The 24176-nt window shown below is 36.2% G+C and overlaps 1 protein-coding gene across 1 annotated transcript; it reads left to right on the plus strand.

Moving 5' to 3' along the window:
* The first annotated feature begins 3079 nt into the window (after positions 1-3079).
* Positions 3080-7042, plus strand: LOC104221066 (pentatricopeptide repeat-containing protein At1g73710). Its single transcript, XM_009772045.2, has one exon. It carries the CDS (start codon positions 3204-3206, stop codon positions 6291-6293), a length of 3090 nt encoding a protein of 1029 aa, XP_009770347.1. The 5' UTR covers positions 3080-3203; the 3' UTR covers positions 6294-7042.
* Positions 7043-24176: the final 17134 nt, after the last annotated feature.

Raw genomic sequence — 24176 nt, forward strand, 5'->3', positions numbered from 1 at the left:
AATTAATATTGAGGACAAATATTTTTTTTGGCAGAAAATAAGAAAAAATTCAAAATTCTAAGAAAAAAGATAAATTATCATGCTAGTTGGAGAAGTATGTCACATCACCTTTTTCATGCCCAACTTTATATTTATACTAGTGAAATTTTCCGCGCTTCGCGCGGTTGCAAAATTATCATTGAATTTAAATAATTTTTAACAAAATTTAGAATAGTAAGAGTTGAAATATTTTATTAGCCGATTTTTTCATTAGATAGTAAAACTTATTTTTTTCTAAAATTTCTTCAATTCAACTAAAAGAACTACGAAATAAAAAGTTTTAAAAATAACAAAAAGAAAACAATATATAATAACTAAGTGGCAACTGTGGTGTACATTCATTGAATCCATTTTCATTATGTACTTAATTTTTCCTATTCTTTCTTGATTTTTTCATTGCTTCTTCATCTTTTCTTTTCTATCCATTCCCTCTATTGTATTTTTAGGCCCTTGTTCTCCCTTTTCATACGATTACACTTTTAATTTATCGCATTCTTTCAGTTATAAAAATTATGATGTAAACACGATAAATATAGAAAGAGAGAAAACTCAATTGTAACTTTCGGCTAAAATGACAGGAAAATTTGCAAAAATAGTTAAAAATATCAAAAAGACAAATTGCCATTACTCCCCATTTTTCTGTATTTTTTTCTTCTATCCTTTTCTCTCTCTTTTCCGCCTACTTTCGTAAACTTATTTCTTTTTCGTCTTTCTCGATTTTTTTCCTTTTCCTACTCATGAAATTGAAAACGGAAAAAAAAATCCTAAGCAATCTAGTCTCTAAAAACATGGAAAAGGAAAAAAAAATCATCTCACAAATTTAGACTCATAAAACATACATCGACAATATTTGATATTAAATGCCCAATACAATAAAAAAATTAAAAAAAAAAGACATCACAAAGCATATTTTCTATTTAACTTCCACTAAATCTAACATACATGAAAGTTTTTGAAAAAAGACGGTCTTCTATAGTTTGTCAATTAATCCAGTCACAAGATTCTTATGTGCCATCCTTCTCTTGCAATAACTTTAGGTTTCTTTTTCAATGAAATATAATATATTATTAAAATAAATAAACAATGTACAAGTTATAGACATATATAAATAAATGAGACTATAATCTAATGCTAGTAAATATACATGAACAATCATATGGACTTGGGGATAGCAAATGTCTCTATTAATGTTATGCACATTTCAAGTATTTTGATATTTACCAAGTATTTGAATTAAAATTGTGTCATGACAAACAAAGGTAGCATATGTCAAACTAAATGAATCCGTTTCAAACTTAAACAAAGGTAGAAAATTAAAACGAACTTGATCGATTGAAAACTAGTGTATGTTTTAGCATAACTTCCAAAAACTGTATAGTATATAACAGTTCACAAGTATAAATCAATTTAGCTATCTAGATCACATTTATATTTCGTTTTTTCAGTGTTTTAATTTAGTCGTTACCAAAATTCGATCAACTCAAAATGTACATGCATGCATGTCTTCCCTTAAGATAGTTGAAAATCTCATCAACCAAATATTATTGAAAATCTTTTTTCCAAAATTTTGCATTCTCCATATAAATATGTTCTCTAATTCGTCCATGCAAAATTGTTAACAAAGTTTTATGTGTTAGTTTGTTACTCTTTTTCTCTTAAATGAGTTTTTTGTTGTTGTAAAACTCCTGGTTAAAATTTGATAAAATTAAATAATGGTAAGAAATTGGACAATTTTGGAAAAGCTTTCTGAAGAAATCTTTTTGGAGAAAAGTTGGTGTAAAGCACGTAAGAAAGTTGTAGGCTTGTTCCTTATTTTTCCCCTGAAAAGATTTTGCTTCAAAAAGTGTAAGGGCCCGTTTGGCCATAATTTTTTTTCCACTTTCTTTGGGGGGAAATTTTTTACTTCTTCAGAATCAATGTTGGGCCATGAAAATTTCAAATTTCACTTGAAGTTGAATTTCAGAATTTTTTAAAAATTTGAAAAACTCCAAAAAGCTGTCTTTTAAAATTTTACTTTAAATCGCTCACAAAAATTTAAAAACAACTTCAAATTATATTCATGTCCGAATACAACTCTAATTTTTAAATACCAATTTCATTTGAAAAAGTTTCATTTTTTTCAGGAATTTCACAATTCTTATGTCTTCTTTACCCAAAAAATCTTCAACCTAGCAACCTTTTTCATTTTCAAACTTTTTCTTTTTCAATTTCTCCAAGAGCTCTGACATCAAACAACATAATTTAAATTTTAAACACAAGTCAAAATACTTAATTTAAACACCTTATTTTTTTTCCTAAAGAACATAGTTGAGAAATGAAAACTAAATGGAAGTTACCATACATGAGATCACTTCATCCTACGGGGTCGTCTGGTTTGAAGACAAGTTATGCTGAGATTAGTTATGTTGGAATTAGTTATACTGGGATTAGTTCTGCTAAATTAGTTATCCTGCAATCAGTTATCGTGAAATTAGTTATCCTAGTATTATTTTTTATTAATTGTTTGGTATATTGTATTAATTATGGTACTGTCAATTTTACTTTTACTGCTTTATCCTGGATAACTTATCCAGTAATTATTATTCTACCCTCTGGCAGGTATAAGGTATCCCGATACTATTTTTAATCGTGAGATAACTTATTTCATGATTAGTAACCAAATAAGGGATAAGACGACACTAAATTTTTATCTCAGTATTATGTTTGTTTATCCATCATACCAAACGATCCACAAGGGTTGAGTCTGGAGACTATAAATTCACAAGAAATAATTTTCTTTTAAATGAATCATACATTATGTGAATTTAACTTAGTCAGACCAATAACAACAACAACAACAAAGCAGTGTGGTCCTACAAGTAGGGTCTGGGGAGGGTAGGATGTACCTAGCCTTACTCCTACCTTGTAAGGGCAGAAACAGTATTTCCGATAGACCCTCCGCTAAAGAAGGTGAGAGAAGCCGTGGTAGCAAGTAATATCAAAACTAGTCCGACCAATAAATTGATTATTATTTCAAAATTAAAGAAAAGAGGTGGTTCCCTCTTCCCAAGTTCTGAAATATCTTTCCTTTCTTATGTTCTATTTCTGGCCGGCAGCATATATATTTTTCAGCTGTTACAGTTAAAATTGTCCATTTTCTTGTTTAACTGTTAACACAAGGAAATATGATGCTTCAGACATACACTTCCATGGAGATTGGACAAGGAGCAACTCCAACCTATGAAACTCTTCGCAACCCACTTCAAGCTCAACCCATTTCTTCACAATGTAAGCCTCAAAACCTTAATTCTCATTTCAATTCTAGGGTTTTTCTAGGGTTTAACTTACACACCACCAAACACCCTTTTGCCCAAAGACAAATCTGTAAATCTCAACCTACATCCGAAATTAACCATCCTTTACACAGAAATGTAAAGATTTTGCAACCGCAGAATCAAAAACCTCAAAAAGATAGGGGTTTTGTAGGGTTTAAGCTTCAGTGTCATTCAAAGGCTGAAGCTTTACCTTCAAGAACGGTTATTAATGGTAAAAGAAAGGGGTATGGAGGTATTTTACCTTCAATTTTGCGTTCTTTAAGAACAGAAAGTGATGTTGAGAAAACCCTTGATTTGTATTATGGGAAGCTTAGTCCTAAAGAGCAGACTGTGATTCTCAAAGAACAGAGTAATTGGGAGAAAGCTCTTAGGGTATTTGCGTGGATGAAATCGCAGAAAGATTATGTTCCGAATGTAATTCACTATAATGTCATACTTAGGGCACTAGGTAGAGCTAAGAAATGGGATGAGTTGAGACTTTGTTGGATTGAAATGGCAAAGAATAGTGTTTTTCCGACCAATAATACCTATGCTATGCTTGTTGATGTGTACGGGAAAGCAGGGTTGGTAAAGGAGGCTCTTTTATGGATTAAACATATGAAATTGAGGGGAATTTTCCCAGATGAGGTTACAATGAATACAGTTGTTAAGGTTTTGAAGGATGCAGGAGAATATGATAGAGCAGATAGGTTCTATAAGGATTGGTGTATTGGAAAGATTGAATTGGACGATCTTGAGTTGGATTCTATGGACGACTCTGAACCTTTCAGTTTGAAGCAGTTTTTGTTGACCGAGCTTTTCAGGACTGGAGGGAGGAATCCTTCTAGATTTTTAAGTCTTTCAGAAGTTGAGAACACTTGTAAGAAACCTCGAATGACCGCCACCTACAATACTCTGATTGATTTGTATGGGAAGGCTGGTCGGTTGAAGGACGCTGCAAATGTATTCAATGAGATGTTGAAATCAGGGGTGGCGTTGGATGCCATTACCTTCAATACTATGATCTTTATTTGTGGAAGTCATGGTCACTTGGAAGAGGCGGAAGCTTTGCTGAACAAGATGGAGGAAAGAGGGATATCTCCTGACACGAAAACATACAACATCTTCCTGTCTCTTTATGCTAATGCGGGTAAGATTGATCGGGCTATTGAGTGGTACAGAAAGATAAGGGGGGCAGGACTCTTCCCTGATGCTGTGACTTGTAGAGCAATACTTCAAATATTGTGCAAACAAAATATGATCCAGGAGGTTGAAGGTGTGATTAGTGAAATTGAAAGTTTAGGTATGTATATAGATGAACACTCTCTTCCTGTTATTATGAGAATGTACATCAATGAAGGGTTGATTGACCGTGCGAAGGTGCTTTTCGACAAGTGCCAACTGAATGGCGGGTTCTCGTCACCAGCTTATGCTGCCATCATTGATGCATATGCCGATAAGGGACTCTGGACTGAAGCAGAGGATGTGTTCTTTGGTAGGAGAGACAAGAAGTTTATTCCAAAAAAAGAAGTTGTAGAGTATAATGTCATGATCAAAGCATATGGCATCGCAAAGCTGTATGATAAAGCTTTCTCACTCTTCAAAGGAATGAAAAGCCAAGGGGCATGGCCTGACGAATGCACTTATAACTCTCTAATCCAGATGTTCTCTGGGGGTGATTTGGTTGACCAAGCCAGAGAGCTCTTAGCCGAAATGCAAGGATTGAGATTTAAACCTTCATGTTCTACCTTCTCTGCACTAATTGCTAGTTATGTGCGCATGAATAGGATTTCTGATGCTGTTGACGTCTTCGATGAAATGTCGAAAGCAGGTGTAAAACCAAATGAGGTTGTTTATGGAACTTTAATTGATGGGGTTGCTGAAGCTGGTAAATTTGAAGAAGCTATGCGTTATTTCCATGTCATGAAAGACTCTGGCCTTCAAGCTAATCAAATAATATTGACTTCAATGATTAAGGCTTATGGTAAGCTCGGGTCAGTAGAGGGAGCGAAAACACTTTATGAGCAGATAAAAAACTTGCAGGGAGGTCCCGATATCATTGCATCCAACAGTATGCTCAATCTGTATGCGGACTTTGGAATGGTGTCTGAAGCAAAGTTGATATTTAATTATTTGAGGGAGAGAGGCCAGGCCGATGGTGTTACTTTTGCAACTTTGATTTATGCATACAAGAACATGGGTATGCTTGATGAAGCCATTGAGATAGCAGAGGACATGAAGCAGTCTGGACTTTTAAGAGATTGTGTGACATTCAATAAGGTAATGGCATGCTATGCCACAAATGGGCAGCTTGTTGAATGTGCCGAACTGCTGCATGAAATGATTAACAGGAAACTTCTGCCAGATGGGGGTACATTTAAAGTGTTATTCACAATATTGAAAAAGGGAGGTTTCTCAGCAGAGGCAGTTAGACAGCTTGAGTTGTCTTACCGAGAAGGTAAACCTTACGCCAGACAAGCTGTGATAATCGCTGTTTTCTCTGCAGTGGGCTTGCACGCACTTGCAATTGAATCCTGCAACGTCATCACACAACCAGGATTGGAGCTTCATCCCTTTGCTTACAATGTTGCGATTTATGCATATGGAGCTTCAGAGCAGATTGATAAAGCACTAAAAATATTCATGAGAATGCAAGATGAAGGACTGGAACCAGATATTGTCACATTTGTTAATCTTGTAGGTTGCTATGGGAAAGCTGGCATGGTTGAAGGTATAAAGCGGATATATGGCCAGTTAAAATATGGACTCATTGAGCCCAATGAGTCATTATATGAGGCAATCATAGATGCCTATGGAAATGCAGGTAGGTTTGACCTTGCTGATTTGGTTAGTCAGGAAATGAAACTTAATTTAGATGTGAAGCAGCCTACAGGCTCGGAATCTGAGGATGCGGAGGATGAAGATTTTCAAGGTGGTGAAGGTGAAGACTCTGAAGGTTGATCAAACCATCAAAGCTAAGCAGGACATCATGCTCGGTAGCATTCACGACTTAACTTATGTTATTTGAGTTGACTAGCTTCTGTTGGTCAACTCTGTACATAGGAAATGTCCAAGTATATTTTCTCCGAAAACATGGCAGGCGAGTACCAATTGACAGCTATCGCAATACAGAGGACTTGCCTCTCTTGGTTCGTTGAGCTGTAAATTATGACCAAGTAGAAAAGGGAGGACAAAGGCTCTTTGGGGAAAGTTAGGTTTGTGCTAGATAAGATCCATGTCTTTCGGATCATGTATAGGTGCCCAAAAGAATCTCTAGGAATTTGTATGTGGAACGAGGGTGCTTTGATGGGGAGGTCTTCTTCCCTTCCCGAACTAACAGTAAACAACGGGCACAGTTTGCTTCATCAAACTACTAAGAAGTTTGCAGCACTTCTAAGCACATTGCAGTTTTTTCTTCCTGCAATCCTCCGGGATCAGACAGGTTACGCGGTGTAGCCCTCCAAGAAGTTGGCAGCAGTTTTTAACATGTATTTCTCTTGCTATTTAAGGTTGTGCTCATAAGAGCTTGGATTTTGTTATAGTGATAAAAGAGGTAATGGTGATGTATCCAATCAGGCCACTAGCTTTTGAATTTATGGTAAGGGAGTAATAGTTCTGTTTTATAATCCTCAGAAAGAGGGAGTATTTCCTCTTTGTTATATTGAAATGGCAGAGTTAAATGAAAAATGAACACCAAAATCCAGCTCTTCCCTGGCATCTCATTTACTCCTTTTTCTTGTATCTGATTCTGCCCTCAATTCACAAGGACATGAGCCCACTGGCCAACTGCTCGTTACACGTTTGTTAGAAGAAAATAACTCAAACTTTGAAGTTTTAATTGCATTATTTTCTTTGCAAAATACTCTGAGCTGTAGGTTTTGTGTTGCTACTACCAACCTCCAAATTGGTTGTCCAAAAAGATGCATCCACTTTTGGATTCTGCACCTAGAATCAAAATCCATTTTTGGATTCTTAAACTCATCAACTAACCAACATTTAGCACACAAATCCACTTATTAAGCACTTTCAACAACCACATTCCCACAAAAGCCACCAGTTACAACTCAAACCTATAAATTAATTGCCTAGAGGAGCAACCTATAAATTAATTGCCTAGAGGAGCAGCACATCTCCAAATGTATAGCCTGTTTGGTCAAACTGCAAAAATCAGTTTATTTTGAAAATGGATTTTTCTCAAAAGTACTTTTGATGAGAAACAGTTTGTTTTTGACTAATTAATCTGAAAAGCACTTCTGAACAACAATTAGAGTTTGGCCAAGCTTTTAAAAACTGTGTCTAAATGTATTTTTCTCAAAAGTGATTTTAAAAAAAGTGCTTTTGGAGAAGCTACTTTTTTTCTGCTTCTGCTTCTCCTCAAAAGCATTTTTTTTTATTCCAAAAGCTTGGTCAAATACTTTAACTTTGAAAAAAAAAGTGCTTATAGGATTGGAGAAGCTTGACCAAACAGGCTAGTAATCTGATTGGGGAACAAGCCAGGACTCCCTTGCATTGAATAGAAAGAACCTCATAGTCTTTCCTTTCTGTTCCTCGTGTTAGCTGAAATAACGGAGTTGACAAATAACAGTTGAATAAATTCCCATTCTTTGGAAGAGAGCTGCTTCAACAACCAACAAGGGTTGTGGTGGAGTGGTAAGTACTCGTTTATTCTTAACTAAAGGTATCGAATTCGAGCCTAGGTCTTGAGTTTGAACCCTGGATATGGAAGCCTCTGTTAGGAAGCCTTTATCCCCTAATTCCATATTTAGTTGGATATATCACCGCGTTGAAAACCAAAAAAAGAAAGAGCTGCTTCAACATATCGGTTACTACGGGGACAACCAGCAACTAATTGCTTTTTGAAAAACATTTTAATGCCTCTCCCGACATCTGTTAAATATTATTTTCCTCACAAAGAAGATAACCCTAGTTTACAACCGTAACGGAGTTTGAAGTACGACAATCCATAAACATAATTCATTATTTTTTTGCTACGAAATTCGACATTAAAAAATAATATACACATAGTTAAAATTAAGTAAAATATTATTGAATGGATCGTCTTTTTTTAAAATTAAAAGCATTTGGGATATAGTACTAAAAATTCATAGTTCAAGAAATGCTTGATTTTTCAACTAGAAGTACTGCTCTGTCTCAAAAAGAATAGAGGGGTCTGGTGTAGTAAGCCGACATCTTTTTTTTTGTTAAAAGGGTGCAATTCATTAAAAATACTATCTGTTAGGGCATAAAACAGTAGCATTGTTTATAGGGGATATACTAATTCCTCTTCATGTGGCCATAGTTGTCAATATTACATTCCAAAACTTGTCTGGAGAAAGCAGTTCCCGCGATGTCTGCCCAAAAGACGTGTAGAAAACACCGGAGGAACTGCTGCTACAAAAATAGTATCAAAAAAGTTCATCTTAGCACCCTCCTTTGCTAGTAAGTCAGTAACTTTGTTCGTCTCCCTGTAGTTGTGTTTCATCACCATGTCTCCTAGTCTTTGGACGATTGACCTGCATTCAAAGATAATTGAGTCAAAGATAAGATTTCTGTTGTTGAGCATTCTAATTACCTCTGTGGAGTCTGTGTTTATTTCCAAGGGCGTTAGCTGCCTTTCTTCTGCGATTTGCTGTCCTTTCAGTAATGCGGGTAGCTCAGCCTGTGTGTTGGTAGTGTGTTAAATGCTTCCCATGTAGCCCAACACCCAGTTTCCACTTGCATTTCTGAAGACTCCTCCCACTCCTCCCTTTCCCGGATTCCCAACTGCAGCCCCGTCTGTGTTAAACTTGTATGTGTTGGTTAGAGGGGGTGTCCATTTGACCCAGATAGTTTTCTCTTTTATGGGTGTTCTGTTGACCAATATGGTTATTTACTCTGTCACTTTTGCTAGAGCAGCTTTTGTATTAACTATATCCTTCCTATTGTTAAAGAGATTATTGTTTCTTGAGAGCCAAATTTGCCAGAAGCAGAAGGGGAGTAGGTCTTCCCAATTGATGGTGTTATTGAAGGGTTTTTTCTTGAGAATGGACCATGTGATGGCCAGTCCCTACTAGTGAAGGAGGTGACATGGCTTGGAAGTGTGTTGGAACTCTCTGAGACAAAGTTTGTCTTGAATAGTTTTGTGTTGGGGAAATCGAAGAAGATGTGTGCAAATGTTTCAATTCCCTAGTTGCAGAAACTGCATTTGGGATCTAGATGAATCCCAATATGGTGGAGGAAGGCTTCAGTGGAGAGCCTATCATGGAAGAGAAGCCAAAAGAAGGACTTGATCTTGTTTGGAACTTTTAATTTCCAGATCCACAAGTAGTTGTTACCTTTGTCTGTACATTTATGTTGGACAAGATTATCCAGTAGAGAGTATGCTGAATTTGAGGTGTAGATGTCATTTGTGGTGATTCCCTAGGTCATTCTGTCCTCCTTTATATGATTGGATAGTATGGATGTGTTTAGGATGGTATTTTTGATGTTGTGGGGGATACTTAGGGAGATAGAAGAAAAATCCCAATTCCCATTATTGTGAACTGATGCCACAATCGTGGCCAGGTCCTCCGGGGTAAGAGGGCCTTCAATTATGGATCTGATTGAGGGGAGGTTTGGGATATAAGTTGACTCTGTTCCCTGAGTGGACAACCCATCTTTTGGCTTGTATGCATGTTTCCCACCCTTTGAGTATGCATCGCCAGGTGCTTGACTTTGATTTTTTTGGCGGGTGCCTCCAATTGCAGTGCTTGATGGGTTCTGGTAGAGCCTTCATGCCAATCCTGAGTGGATGGCTCTATTTTCAAGTCAGCTCTTTGGATTCTAAGTCCACCTTGTGCCTTAGATTTTGTGATTGTATCCCAGGAAACCAAGTGCATCTTCCTTTTGATAATGGTGGTACCCTAGATGAAATTCCTTTGGATTTTGTCAATCTCTTTAGATGTTTTGGAGGGGAGTTTGATGTGTTGCATTACATGGTTGGGGATGGTGTTAAGGGATACTTTTGCTAAGGTAGTCCTTCCAGTCATATTAAGCATGTTTGTTTTCCACCCAACCAACTTTGTGTGGAGGTTGTCTATGATGAATTGGAAATCATTGTGGGTGGGCCTTTTGTGGAAAATTGGGAAGCCGCGGTATTTGCCAAAGCTGGTTGATGCCTGGATGACAAGTGTGTTGGAGATGGTTTCCATTTGGTGGGATTGGCAGTTAGCACTGAAAAAACTTTGGACTTGCTAAAGTTGATCTTCTGCCCTGAAGCATGATTGAAGGAATTGAGTGTACTAAGGATTGTGTTGCAGTTGCCCTAGTCAGCTGTAGCAAACAGTATTAGGTCATCAGCAAAAAAAAGATGGGATATCTTAGGGCCAGTTCTGCTAATGCTAATGGGGGACCATTCCTTTCGTTGGACATTCTTGTCAATGTCCCTAGAGAGTCTTTCTATACACAGAATGAAGAGGTAGGGTGACAAAGGGTCACCTTGCCTGATGCCTCTGGTGGGCTTAAAGGAATTTGTCTGTTCCCCATTTATAAGGACAAATATGGAGGAAGAACTGACACACAACATAATGAGGTTGATGGTGGAATTGGAAAAATTGAAGACATGGAGGGTCTCTTTAATGAAGGACCATTCTAGTCTGTCAAAGGCCTTTTCCAGGTCAATCTTAAGGATCATGTTAGGTGATTTGCCTTTTATCTTTCCAAAATGGGTGATGTATTCTTGGACTATGATAGCATTGTCTGAAGCTCTCCTGTTGAAAAGGAAGCTGGCCTGGTTAGGGCCAATGATGTAGGACATGTAAATTTAATTCTATTTACTAGGATTTTGTTCACAGTTTTGTAAACAATGTTGCATAAACCTATGGGCCTGTAGTTTTTAATCATGGATGCATATGGACATTTTGGAATTAAGCACAGGAGTGTCTCATTCATTAGTGGGTGCATTGTTGCTGTTGAGAAGCACTTTTTGTAGAATTGAATGACATCCTTTCCCACTATGTCCTAGTATTTCTGGTAGAAGAAAGGGTGCATACCATCAGGGCCCGGAGCTTTGAAAGGCTTAAAGGAGAAAATGACACTTTTGATTTCACTATCCCTGAGAGGCATTGCAATGGTAGATTTTTGGATATCAGAAAGGGAGGGCCTATGAGAACTATGTGTAGTAGTGTACCTTTGAGACTGAGAGTGGGATGTGAAGTAGAGCTCATGGAAAAACTTAGATATTGAAGCTTTGATTTCCTAGGTCTCATACTGCCAGTTCCCTGAATCATCCTTGAGGGATATGATTCTGTTTCTCCTTCTTCTTTTAAGGGTGGATGTATGGAAGAATCTGGTGTTGGCATCACCATTTGAGAGCCAGTTTATTCTAGCTTTCAGCTTCCAGAAATCTTCTTCATTTTTTAGGATTGAGTCAAGTTCCTCAATGAGTGTGTTTTCAAGGGTGTGGATGAAATTGCTAGATTGGTAGCAAGGGGATTTTTGTATTCCAGCTATCCTGGCAAGCAGTCTCTTTTTTGTGAAAAATGTTGCCAAAGGTGAGTTTGTTCCAGTTGATTGCATTTTCTTTGAACCTTATAGTGGAGGGGATTAAGGTGGATTGGAGTGGGAAGAAATCCCTGATGATGGTTTGGAACATAGGGCGGTTGTACCACATGGATTCGAACCTAAAGGGCTTGTTGGAGACCATTTGAGTGTTATTGTTTAGTTTGACTAGCATGGGGCAGTGGTCAGAGTGGGTCCTAGCAAGGTGAGTAATATTTGCCTTTAGGTATTCATTTACCCAGAGGTTATTAGCAAAGCACCTATCAATTCTTTCTAGGATAAGGCATGACCTATTTTTGTAATGCTTGTTAGACCAAGTGTACTGGCTTCCTTTGAATCCTAGGTCTACAAGCTGACAATTGTTAATACAATTCCGGAATAAGTTACTCCCTAAATTTGTCCCTAGCTTTCAAGACTTCATTGAAGTCCCCACCCACAAACCAACTACCCTTAAAATTCTTGGAAATATCAATAAAGTTATCCTAGAGAGTCTTTCTAACCTCATTATAATTACTAGCATAAACAGCAGAAATTAACCAATGAGGGTTTAAAGGGAGTACCTTGACCATTGCATGAATACCTTGTGGTGTTACTGCTACTTCATCTACCTGGAAGGAGGATTCCTTCCACATGATGACTATACCTCCTGAGTGGCCTACTGCTGGGAACTGAATATGCAGGTCATATTGCAGTTCCTCTATGAGCTTTTTATGATCTGCCATCTTCGTTTCCAACAACACTAGTATAGCAAGTTTGTGCATTTTTACCATCTCTGAGCAATGCCTCCTAAACTCAGCATTGTTTGCCCCTCTAACATTCCATATGATGAAATTCCTTAGAGGATGTGGGATTGGTGGGGGGTTGTTCGTTGATGCTTTGTCCTTTCCTTGGATTGGCATCGCATCTCTTCCCTTGGGTTAAGATGGCTGTGATCTCATCACTGGAGTTAGTGTCAGGAGGGGCTTCAGAACACCTTGGCTTTGATGTGAGGACAAGCTCAGTCCACATCTTGCTAGGCTCTTTGGGCATAGAAGGATTAGGGTCTCGCTGTGGTCCATACTGAACTCCACTGCTCGTACTGCCTCCAGCCATAGAGAGTTTATTCTTGATTGGCTATCTGATGGCGTTGTTTCCTTCACCGTTGGAGCTTCGTGGTTCTTCAAGATTTCCAAGGATTTTGATATCTCTTTCGAGATATTCTCCAGAGGTGGTGAGTACTGTTTCTCTTGCGTTGAAGATGAAGGGTCCTAGTGTGGCCAGTGATAAAGAAGTTTGAATTGAGGAGTCGCATAAGGGTCTGTCACCGCCAGATCCAGGAAGAAGGGCATGGAGTTGAAGATTTGTTGCATCATGTTGTGGATTGAGTGTGGGTCATTGGGTTGTTGCGTTGGGTTGTTGCGTTGGGTTGAGTTTGCTCTAAAGCACCATCGACTGCTATAGTTGAGCACAAAACATCCCCAAACCCTTGTTTAGCACCTCTACAGTTAATCTAGCTAAATGGGCCGGATTTTGGATGATGAGCGATATGGTCTGATTGCCCAGTTGAAAATTGTAACATAGTGCCTGGCCATAGAGGCTATCTCCAGCCATGACGCCGGCGTGTGGTCTGGTAGTGGTGGAACTGAGGTCAGAATGACTAGGGGATTGGGAGGGGGTTCCATTTTTGGGTTTTTTTGTCTAACCTTTTTTGGGTTGTTATTAAAAAGGGGTTATTGGGGTAATCAACGATTTTTGCCGAAGATGGAAGTGGATCGACACCCATATTAGATGCTTCGAAACCTATGTCTAATACACAGGTTGTGGGATTACTGGAAAATCCGGTTGAGTTGATGGTTGGTATCAAATCAATTGTAATTTTTGGATTTCTCAGATTTTGCTCCTGAATTTCCATGGAGTGATTTTGTAGGGGAGACGTAGAACAGTAGGGATCATCATTGGGGTCTACTAGAGAGTTGATGGGTTTTGGGGTGGAGTGGGTCTCCGTCTGATGCATTGTCAAACTCGCCTCTAGGCCCTTTGGGGTAGTTGACTTTGGGTTTTTGGGGGGCCTGTTTGGTTTGGATTTGGGGGGGGGGGGGTTGTTTGGTTTTGGCTTTGAGGTGTAGGCCCCTTCTCTGTACTGGGTATTTGTTTATTAGCTTCTGGGCCCGTCTTTCTCTTCATGCTTATGTTGGGCCTGTTTCTTGTAGGCTGCCCGTGAGTGAGTTGTTTTTCCATCGGTGTAGTAGTGGCTTTTGTGCATTGGGCTGGGCTTGTGTCCTACAGTGGGTTAGTTTTTGAAGCATAGCGAAAAGTTTGTGTTTCGAGAAACTTACCGAAAATGTCGTCAAACATTCGAACTTAGATGTCGTCCGTTTGGGCCGGTGCTTTACCTTTTCTATTTAGATTTGGTGTTGGGCATTGCTGGGTGGGGGGTCATTGTTTGCGCCTTCTTGGAAAGGAAACAATTTTCTATTCCTCTTCTTCTTCACTAGTTGTTTTTGAATTGGAGCAGCCTAAGTTGTCTTGTGGTGGTGGCGATTGAGTTTGTTTTGTCTGTGTGAGCACCCTTTTAGGATGTGACCTAGCCTTCCACATCCTGTACAAAGGACGTTCTCACCTTCGTAGACAACTAGTTGTTTATGGTCTCCTATAGTAACATATGTTGCAACTAGTGATTCCAATAGGACTTGGATGCATATTCTGGCATACTTCCCTCTTAGGGTTGTTGAGGTGCATGTATCGATTTTGAGAAGTTTCCCATGCTTTCTGCCTACATTTTCTAAAATCTCTTTGTCGTAGAATGCGGTGGGCAATTGGGGAAGATGAACCCATATCGCAGTGAGGGAAAGTGTGGTTTCTTGTGGGACAAATTTTGGTTCTCACCGCTTGACGGAGAGGAAGCTCCCAGAAATGAACCATGGGCCCTGTTGAATAGCCTTAACCAAGTTTTCTTCCTTACCAAATTTGACTATGAAGAAATCCAATCCTAGGTCAATCAAGATTAACTGTTCGGATAGGTTCCATAGTTCAATTAATTTGGATCGGAGGAGGTAGTGTAGCATATGCCGGCCAAAGAGTTTGATGATGACCGAGTAGCACCATGGCTCATATAATCTGTTTTTATCTACCTGGGAGAGTAGGATTGGGCTTATTTTTTCCCTACCTTTTTTATTGAGTTTCTGGGTTTTCCAGCTCAGATACAAAGTAGTTTGCTTGTGATGTATCCGGTTTGTCAAGGAGCATTTATTTGTAGGATTATAATTGGGGTGTATCTTCCTCCATTTTGTTGGAATCCGGTGGTTTCGGCGGTATGTTAGGTATTTTGGGTGGGTTGTCCATTGGATTTGGTTTTAGTGAGAGGTGGGAGTTTCTTTCTCTAGTCTAAGCCGACATCTACTTTCGATGTAAATTCCTGATTTCTTAATTGTATTGAAATAAAAATTACATATATTAAATGTTTCAATATTACCACCGCATAATATATTAGGTTAAAACGGCTTAGAGATACTCTTAACATAGTGTGATTTTGTCCGATTTGAGCCAAATCCACACGGTTTTCCCCAAAAGGTCTCACACCATTAAAAGTATCCAACTCCTTATACGTAATTCTTTTTCTACTTTCCATGTGGGACTTTGTTTACTCACCCAATAAATTTTTTCTTCAACTAAGTTTCACATGACCCATCATTATTCATGGGCTAATTTGGAGATAAACTTATGTGCAAACTACATGATTTGAGTATTTATGGTCACTGAAGCCTAGAGAGAGGCTATGTATACGTCTTTTGAAGCTACAAGTAAAGGTAGTAAACCAGCCCATAGACGAGAAAAGGCACTAATCGGGACCCTACGCTATCACTCCGTCATTGCCATATTTATCTCGCCAAATCATTGATTCTAATACTACATGCTATGATCGAAATAATCTAGTGTTATGCGGAAGCTAGCAAAACAAATATTGACAACGATAAATTAAAAAAAATTAGATCATTGGGCCTTTGGCTAAACAACATGAGCATGAGCCCAACGTAATAAGGGGATGAAATTAGTAATATACGAGTAATATGTATCCGCCCAATTGTAGTATAATATTTCAAGGTAAAAATTGCACGGTTGCGTCCTGTTTGGTCGCCCCCATTTAACCTATATCCACTTTTTTAAAAAAAAATTAACTTATAACTACTTTTTAAACAACTTCAGGCCTCTTTCTCTTCCTTCTTCTCCTCCTTCGTTTTCTTCTGCTCCTCCTTCTTCGAGTTAATTGGTTAATTGGATGTGATACTACTGCCACAAGAAGTGAGTTCATATTTCTGTATTTAGTCCAATGGCAGAGAATAAAGTAAGGAGGGTTCTAACTTTAGAGATTATATCAAGGTGAAAGCTCCAAAATAGAAACTAGAGTGCAAAGTCAGATGGAACATAAATCACGAAATGACATTTACTATATTTTAATCTTCCATAGTTGAATATTGATATTGATTTAGCCAAAATAAATTACTGAAAGATGAGAAAGTTATTCCTCTTCTTAAAGCCATCTAACTTCAAAGAAAGACATAACAGAACTTCAGCTCTAAGATTGCTGAAGTTCAGCAAATATAAACAAAAACTTCAGCTCCTAGAATGCTGAAGTTCAGCAAATATAAACAAAAACTTCAGCTTCTAGAATGTTGAAGTTCAGCAAATATAAACAAAAATTTCATCTCCTAGAGTACTGAAGTTCAGCAAATATAAAATAAACTTCAGCCCTAGAATGCTGAAGTTCAGCAATTACAAAACAAACTTCCGCTCCTAGAATATTGAAGTTCAGCAATTACAAAACAAACTTCAGCTCCTATAATGCTGAAGTTCAGCAATTACAAAATAAAAGCTTCAGCCAAAATATGTTGTAGTTTTATTGAACCGAAGTTTGCCATTGCACTATGAACTGAAGTTTGCGTGATTGCCTTTGCAAGTTAGGCCAAACTTCAGGCAAAAATATCTTTAAGTTTTGCTATATTTCAGGCAAAACATTCTGAAGTTCAAACTTCGCATAAATTCTTGCTACTTCAAGCCCGCATGTCTGAAGTTACCCGAAAAGTGGGTACGCTTGTAATTTTTTTTTTTGCAAAGCAAGTATAAGTTAAAAGTGTCGCACCTCCTTTTTCCACACCCGCGAGGGGTGCAAGGGAGTTTTTCCAATTAAAGGACAATCGAAACGGGATTTATTTATTTATTTCAGAGTCGCCACTTGGGAGATTTAGGGTGTCCCAAGTCACCAATTTAATCCCGAATCGAGGAAAAGAATGACTCTATATTACGGTCTGCGTACCAGAAATCTGGATAAGGAATTCTGTTAACCCGGGAGAAGGTGTTAGGCATTCCCGAGTTCCGTGGTTCTAGCACGGTCGCTCAACTGTCATATTCGGCTTGATTATCTGATTTTATACAAATGTGAACTTATGTGCAAATTTTATCTTTTTACCAATTTCATAATTATTATTTTACGAGAATTGCAACGTCGTGAAAACATATCTCGAACCACGTTACATCAATGCACCCGTGGTTATTGACATATCTCGACTCCGTTGAGATTTGGATTTGGGTCACATCAATGTGCACCCGAGTTTAAAGAGATAACTTTATTAAATACGCGCCTAAAGTGACTAGCGTATCATTATTTTAGGAAGGCCGTGGAATTTTGCTAAACGGTCCATCCCGAAGTCTAAGCAATTTTAAAGCAAATATTTACTGAGGGCCCCGCGATTTTTGTATTTTTCGGCGAGGCTCATCTCATTTTTATTTTTAAGGATAAACCTACAGTGACTACATTTTTTCTATTAAGTTTGTCTCTAAAACAAAAGAAAATACCTCAATTAATTACATGCTGAAAAGATGTAACTTATTAGTTATTAGTTTACGGTTAATGCGAATGGAAAATTGCGATCGAGTTTGTTCAAAGAAAAACTGCTTTCATTCTATATTCTTTTATTCAATAATACTAGAACATGAGATTGACACACCATAATATCAAAACAGATTAACTATTTTTCGATTAATTTAAACTAACATTATTATATGAAGAAGTTATACATATGTAACCTTATTACTCATTAATCAATCAACTACATTTTTATACAAAGAGAGGAAAATTAATATTCAAACACAAATCTAAACAGGAGGAATTCAACAGAAACAAAGCCTGATTAATATTTCATTTTTTTCGCTTCAAGCCAAGAGTGTACAAATGTGTACCTGGAAATGACAGTACAAGAAGAAAAGAAAGTAGTATGTAACACAGCAACATACAGCAGCAGAAAGCCCAACACAGTAGCTTCAACACCTCAGTCCAGAAATCCCAGCAACACGGAGAAAACTAGTAAAAATGGAGAAGACAAATAGTGCGGAAATCTCTCTTTATTTTTTTATTTCTAGATTTGAACTCTCTATGGTGTTCTTCCACTCTCAATATTTCAGAAAATTTGTTTCTATATTTTTTACTCTCTTCAAAATGAATTATGTCCCTGTATATTTGTGTATCCAGAGTGTATATCGAGTGTATACTGCTCTCTCCGCCCCCTCTTTTCTTCTTCTCTCTATCTAGTTTTTCCTCTTTTTTCCACCTCTTCTTCCTAAATTTTCTCTTCTATTTATATCAAAATTTTTGAAATTTTCAGATTTGTTTTCTTATTATTTTATTATTCTTTTAATTAAAAGAAATCTCACTTACAAATTGCTTTTATTTTTTTAGAAAAAAAAATCCCACCTTTATTTACTTTTATTTTTAAAATTCCAACTTTAATTACTTTATCTTATTTAAAATCCTACTTTTTATTTTTTTAAAAGAGAATCTCACTTTATTTAACTTTTCTTTAAAAAACAAACCACTATCTTTTCTTTTTCTTTTAAAAATGCTACTTTCAATTACTTTAAATTTTTTAAATTTTCAGATACCTTTATATTTATTTTTTAATTCCAACCTTATTTTACTTTTAAATTTTTTAAAACTTTTTACTTTTTTTTAAAATTTTCTACATTCTTTTACTTTTTGTTTATTTTTTTATTTTTTACTTTTTTAAAATCATTTCCGAAATTACTATATATATATATATATATTTTTTTTAAAATAAAAATAATAAATAAAATAAAATATTTTCGGATTTTTTTATATATAAAAAAAACAAAAAATAAAACTATTAATAGTGATAATTCACTTTTTATTTTTTATTTTTTTGGTTTTGTTTTGTGTTGGACAAAAATGAAGAAGGGGTGTTGGGTTAATGGAGCGGACCGGATCGACCCGGTTTGAAACGGACCGGGTCATGGGGAAAGTTGGGCAATTATTTGGGCCTGTGGTTTGAAATTGAAGAAGTGGCCCAATCCGATTTTTCTTTGTATTTTTGTTCTCTTTTCTTCTTTTATTTTTCTAAAACTAAATTATAAAAGTACTTAAATTATTATTAAGAACTAAATTAAGTTATAAAAGCGCAAATTAACTTCCAATAACAATTAACGCACAATTAAGTAATAATTAAGCATAAAATTGTTCATTTGGACATTAAATGCTAAAAATGCAAAAGATGCCTATTTTTGTATTTTTTTATTAATTTAACAAATAAACATGCATAGACAAACATACAAATAGTTACACAAAATATCACAAAAATTGCACACCAAGAAAAATTATTTTATTTTTTGAATTTTTTGGAAGTAATTCTCATATAGGGCAAAAATCACGTGCTTACAAAAAGTTGACCCAAAAACTGAGTATAGATGCAAATGCCCCTATTTCAAGTGACCTAAAGAATCTCGTACTTGTAATATCGAGTATGAATGACGAACAAGGCCTCGTCGGCACCTAACTATTTGGTGGTGTCAAACATTACTTAAATGGTAAGGCGAATGGTTTGGCCATTTCTATCAATGGAATAGAAATTAGATACCAAAAATGTGGTCAAAATGGAAATTTAATTAAGTGTATGAAGACAGTCAAAAGGAGGGTGCTATTTGTACATCATGGTTCTTTACAATTTTGAATTTAAGAAAATGACTTTTTTAGAGCTCTTATATGTAAAAGACAGACCTATTATGTGTAAAAATAAATCTCTCATGTGAAAAAAAGGTAGGGTCATAAAACTAAAAACAAATTTGTAAAAAGCCAAAAAACCAGCAACAAGAGCGGAAAGCTCATTGGGTGAGTTTTTGAACCTTAAATTATCTCGGTACAGAGAAATTACAATTTTTAGGGAATTCTACTCTCTAAATCGAATTGAATAGGGGATCACCTCATTTAAAAAGTTTTAAGTTAATGAGAGAAATTACATATTTATTTGATTATTATGTAAGTCTGTAATATATATTCTGCCTTGCATATTTAATCCTTTTTTTGAATAATTTAATATGGTGGCATCGTGACGGGATCGGCTTAGCTATAGTGATGCTAGCTCCAGTATTTGTCAATAGTCCTCTTGATGAATGCCATATGGACATACATTTATTTAGTAATTATTTTTATTTATTTTATTAATCTAGTAATATAAAAAGTCTAGTAATTCTATTTCTTCTCCACTGCCACACAGGTGACCCAACACTTAGCTTGCTTTTTCTTCAACAATGAAGCATACACGCACTGCTCTTCAAAATTCCAAAACAGAAAAGGAAAAAAAAGAGCTTCTCTCTCGCTCTGTTGTGATAAAAAACAATCAAAATAATGTTTTCTCTTTTTTCACATTACTAATATCTTCTAGCTCGTGTTTTCACCTAAAATTCAAGAAACTTTATTTTACTGGAGCTTAAAACACTCATTTATTTTTTCTTAGATCTGGATGAGTTAATCTTTTCTTTATTTAGAATATACGGATCGATGTCTATTTGAAGATTCTGTGGAGAAGTGTTATGTTTGTTTGTAATGGAAATATAGTGGAGATGAGAGAGATGAGAAATAAGGTTGTATTGTGGATCAGGCCCAGCCCGGGACCGCTTGCAAACGGGCCAAACGGGCCGATCCCTACCGGTCCTAAAAACCCACAGTGGGCAGATCCTCACCAAATAGCCCGCGAACCCGAGACCGTTTAGCCCGGGACAGGTAGGCGGGCCTGGGCTGGTTCAACCGGGCCCAACGACTATTTTCCAATTTTTTTTTTAAAAAGTCCAACGGTCTGAAATTTAAAAAGTAGCCGTTGGCCTGCAATTTTAGCCGTTTGGCATTTTCAAAATAGCCATTTGGCCCCCAAACTTTGTTTTAACCACAATTTTTTTTCTCAACTATAAATACCCCCTCATTCTTTCATTTTTACTCACAAATTCATCAATCTCTCTCTAATTTTATTCTATAATTGCTTACTTTATTATTGCAATTTTCGTGAAAAATTTTGAAATTGGTGAATTGAAGTATTCAAGTCTTCAACGATATTCAATTTTCAAGAAGTTGTTCGTCAATTCGCTAAACTCGTTCCAACTCTTAAGTTTTAATATTATAGTTTTGTTTCTTTTAGTTAGTATAATTATAATTAATATGGACTTTTCTTTGAAAAAAATATTTGGTGGTAAGGGTAAGAGAAAATCTAAAATTGGTGAATCTAGCCGCCAAACTACTACTCTTCCCCCGACTCCCCGATCCAGACCTGTTACCCGTCCTCCTCCACCTGTTATTCTTGATAGTGATAACCCTTATTTTCAATTTTTCGATAGTCAATTTTGCCATGATGTTGCACCAGGTCAACAATTAAATGATGAAATTATGAATGCTTTTTATCCTAATCAAACTATCTTTGAAAATAATGAGGAAAATGATGATTTAGATGAAACGCAACCAGATTTAGATGATACACCTACTAGTCATGTTAATAACCCAACTGATAATAATTCAAATGATGCCCCGCCTGACCCTCATGTAGTAACTCCTACTTTTAATAAACAACCTTCTAAATGGACCGAAACATCTCTTGTTTGACACTTTTTTTACTCAACTAAGAGAATAAAATAAGGCTAAGTGTGAAACTTGTGGGTCTTTGATGGCTCATAAATATACTGGAGATCGTAGCGATACGGGTACTTTGACTAGACATATAAAGAAACACCCTAGAGATAAAGCTAGATATTTACAAATGAAAGCTGTGCAAGAGGGGACAAGTGTAGATACTACGTTAACTCTAGTACAAGGTCAAAACTAGTTCAACCGGGAATTAACATTGTTACCGGTGACATTTTATATTATGATCCAAATAAAGATCGTGAAGAATTGGCAAAAATGGTTATTGTTATATGCTTATCCTATAGTTTTCCTTCTAACCCTCAATTTGTGCATTATATTAGAAGAGTTTTTAATCCTACTTATAAAGGATGGAATCGCGCAACCATAAAGAACGATATTTATAAATATAAACATAAATATGAACAATATTTGCGCTATTTATTTACTCATATAGATTGTCGCATTGCTATTACTACTGATATTGGTAGAAGTGGTAATGACTGTGATTATCCAGCTGTTACATGTCATTGGATAAATGAGGACTGGATAATGCAAAAGCGCATTATTGTTTATAGAATAATTAATTCACGCCACACAAGTAAGTTTATTGCTAACACAGTTGCAGATATTTGTAGATATTTTTGCATTAGAGATAAAATAATGTCGGTTTCAATGGATAATGCTTCTAGTAACACTTATGCTATAGACTTGCTTACAACTACACTAAATCCTGCATTTAGTAATATTTTTCATGTTAGATGTATTTGTCATATTTACCATTAATCGTCGGTGATGGTATGAAAATTTTAAATGCAGAAATTGAAAGGTTAAAATGGCTATTAATTGGCTTTTTTATTCAAACCGTAGAAGTAGACTTAGAGAATATTTTAAAAAATGTGATGAATTTGGCCTTAGAGAAAGAAAGGTTCCTAAACCTTGTCCGACTAGATGGAATTACATGTATGAAAGTTTCGTTGTTGCATATGAATATAGAAACCCAATAAACGCAACGTATAATGCTCGTATTGGTGGTGATGGTGATGATGATGATGATGATGATGAGCACCTTACAAATCAAGATTAGACTAATGTTAAAATGCTTGTAGACTTTTTAGAACAATTTTATGTTGCTACAAATGAATTATCTGGGCAATATTATCCCACTATTTCTAACTGTTTAGTTTATATTGCAGCACTTGCAGATTTATTTACTCAATTTTCAGAAGGTGAGGTAATTTATCAACATGCTATTGATTCTATGAAAGCTAAGTTTAAAAAATATTTTTTCCCTATCCCCCTATTTTTGGTGTTGCTGCCATGTTAAATCCTACAATGAAATTAGGAGGTCCTCACTTTTGGTACACAAAAATTTGTAACGCTTTATCACTTTCAGCTGAGGAATTTGCTACACTTGGAGATGCAAAAGCCTCAATTAAAATAAATGCTCAAACAATTTATAATGCTTATCAACTTGCCTTAGATCATGCTAGACCAAATGTTCCAACTCCTACTTCGTCTAGTTCGCAATCATCTAAAAGAACTGCGGGCCTAAAAGCCCTTAGTTCTTGGACGGAGTTCAGGGATTCTCAAGGTGATAATATTGGTGATAGTTCATAACTAAATGAGCTTCAAGTTTATTTGTCGTAGGGACTTGAATTAGAGAATCCCGACGGCTCCTTCAATATTTTGGAATGGTGGAAGGACAAACAAAAACACTATTCGGTTCTTTCAAGGATGACTCGAGATATTTTAAGTGTCCAAACTTCAACAGTGGCATCGGAGAGCGCTTTCAGTCAAGTGAGACTTCAAATCAGTGATCATAGAGCGTCTATGAGGGAGAGCTTGGAAAAATCAGTACTCTTCAGAGATTGGATCCGTTCGGAAAGAAGAAATTTTGGACTTGTAGAATCACAACCGGAGATAGACGAAGTTTATGAAGAAATGCTAGCGGAACTTGCGCAAGATGCTTCTTCGCCTGGAAGCGGTGATGAACAAGCTTTTTTTCCACCACAACCAACGAAAATTCCTCCGGACCTTGAAGGATTTATGAGATATGTTAGAGATAATACATAGACTAATATGTAACTTGTATTTTGGCACATCTTCCTTAGTTTTTTTTCCTTTTAATGGTGGTATTAGTACCTTGTTGTGCTCATTCCATTGGAGAGAGAAGACTAAGAAAGATATTGCCATTTTTTGTTAATGTCGTAATAATAAAAATTATAAGACATTCCCTTGAATATTTTTTTGCAATTTATTTTGTGTTTAAATTTGATATAGTATATATATTATATATCTAATACATATAAACTATATATATATATATATATATATATATATATATATATATGTATGTATGTATGTATGTATATTATAGATATAGATATAGTATATAT

This window comes from Nicotiana sylvestris, chromosome 7 (genome assembly GCF_000393655.2).
Source record: "Nicotiana sylvestris chromosome 7, ASM39365v2, whole genome shotgun sequence".
Lineage (NCBI taxonomy): Eukaryota > Viridiplantae > Streptophyta > Magnoliopsida > Solanales > Solanaceae > Nicotiana > Nicotiana sylvestris.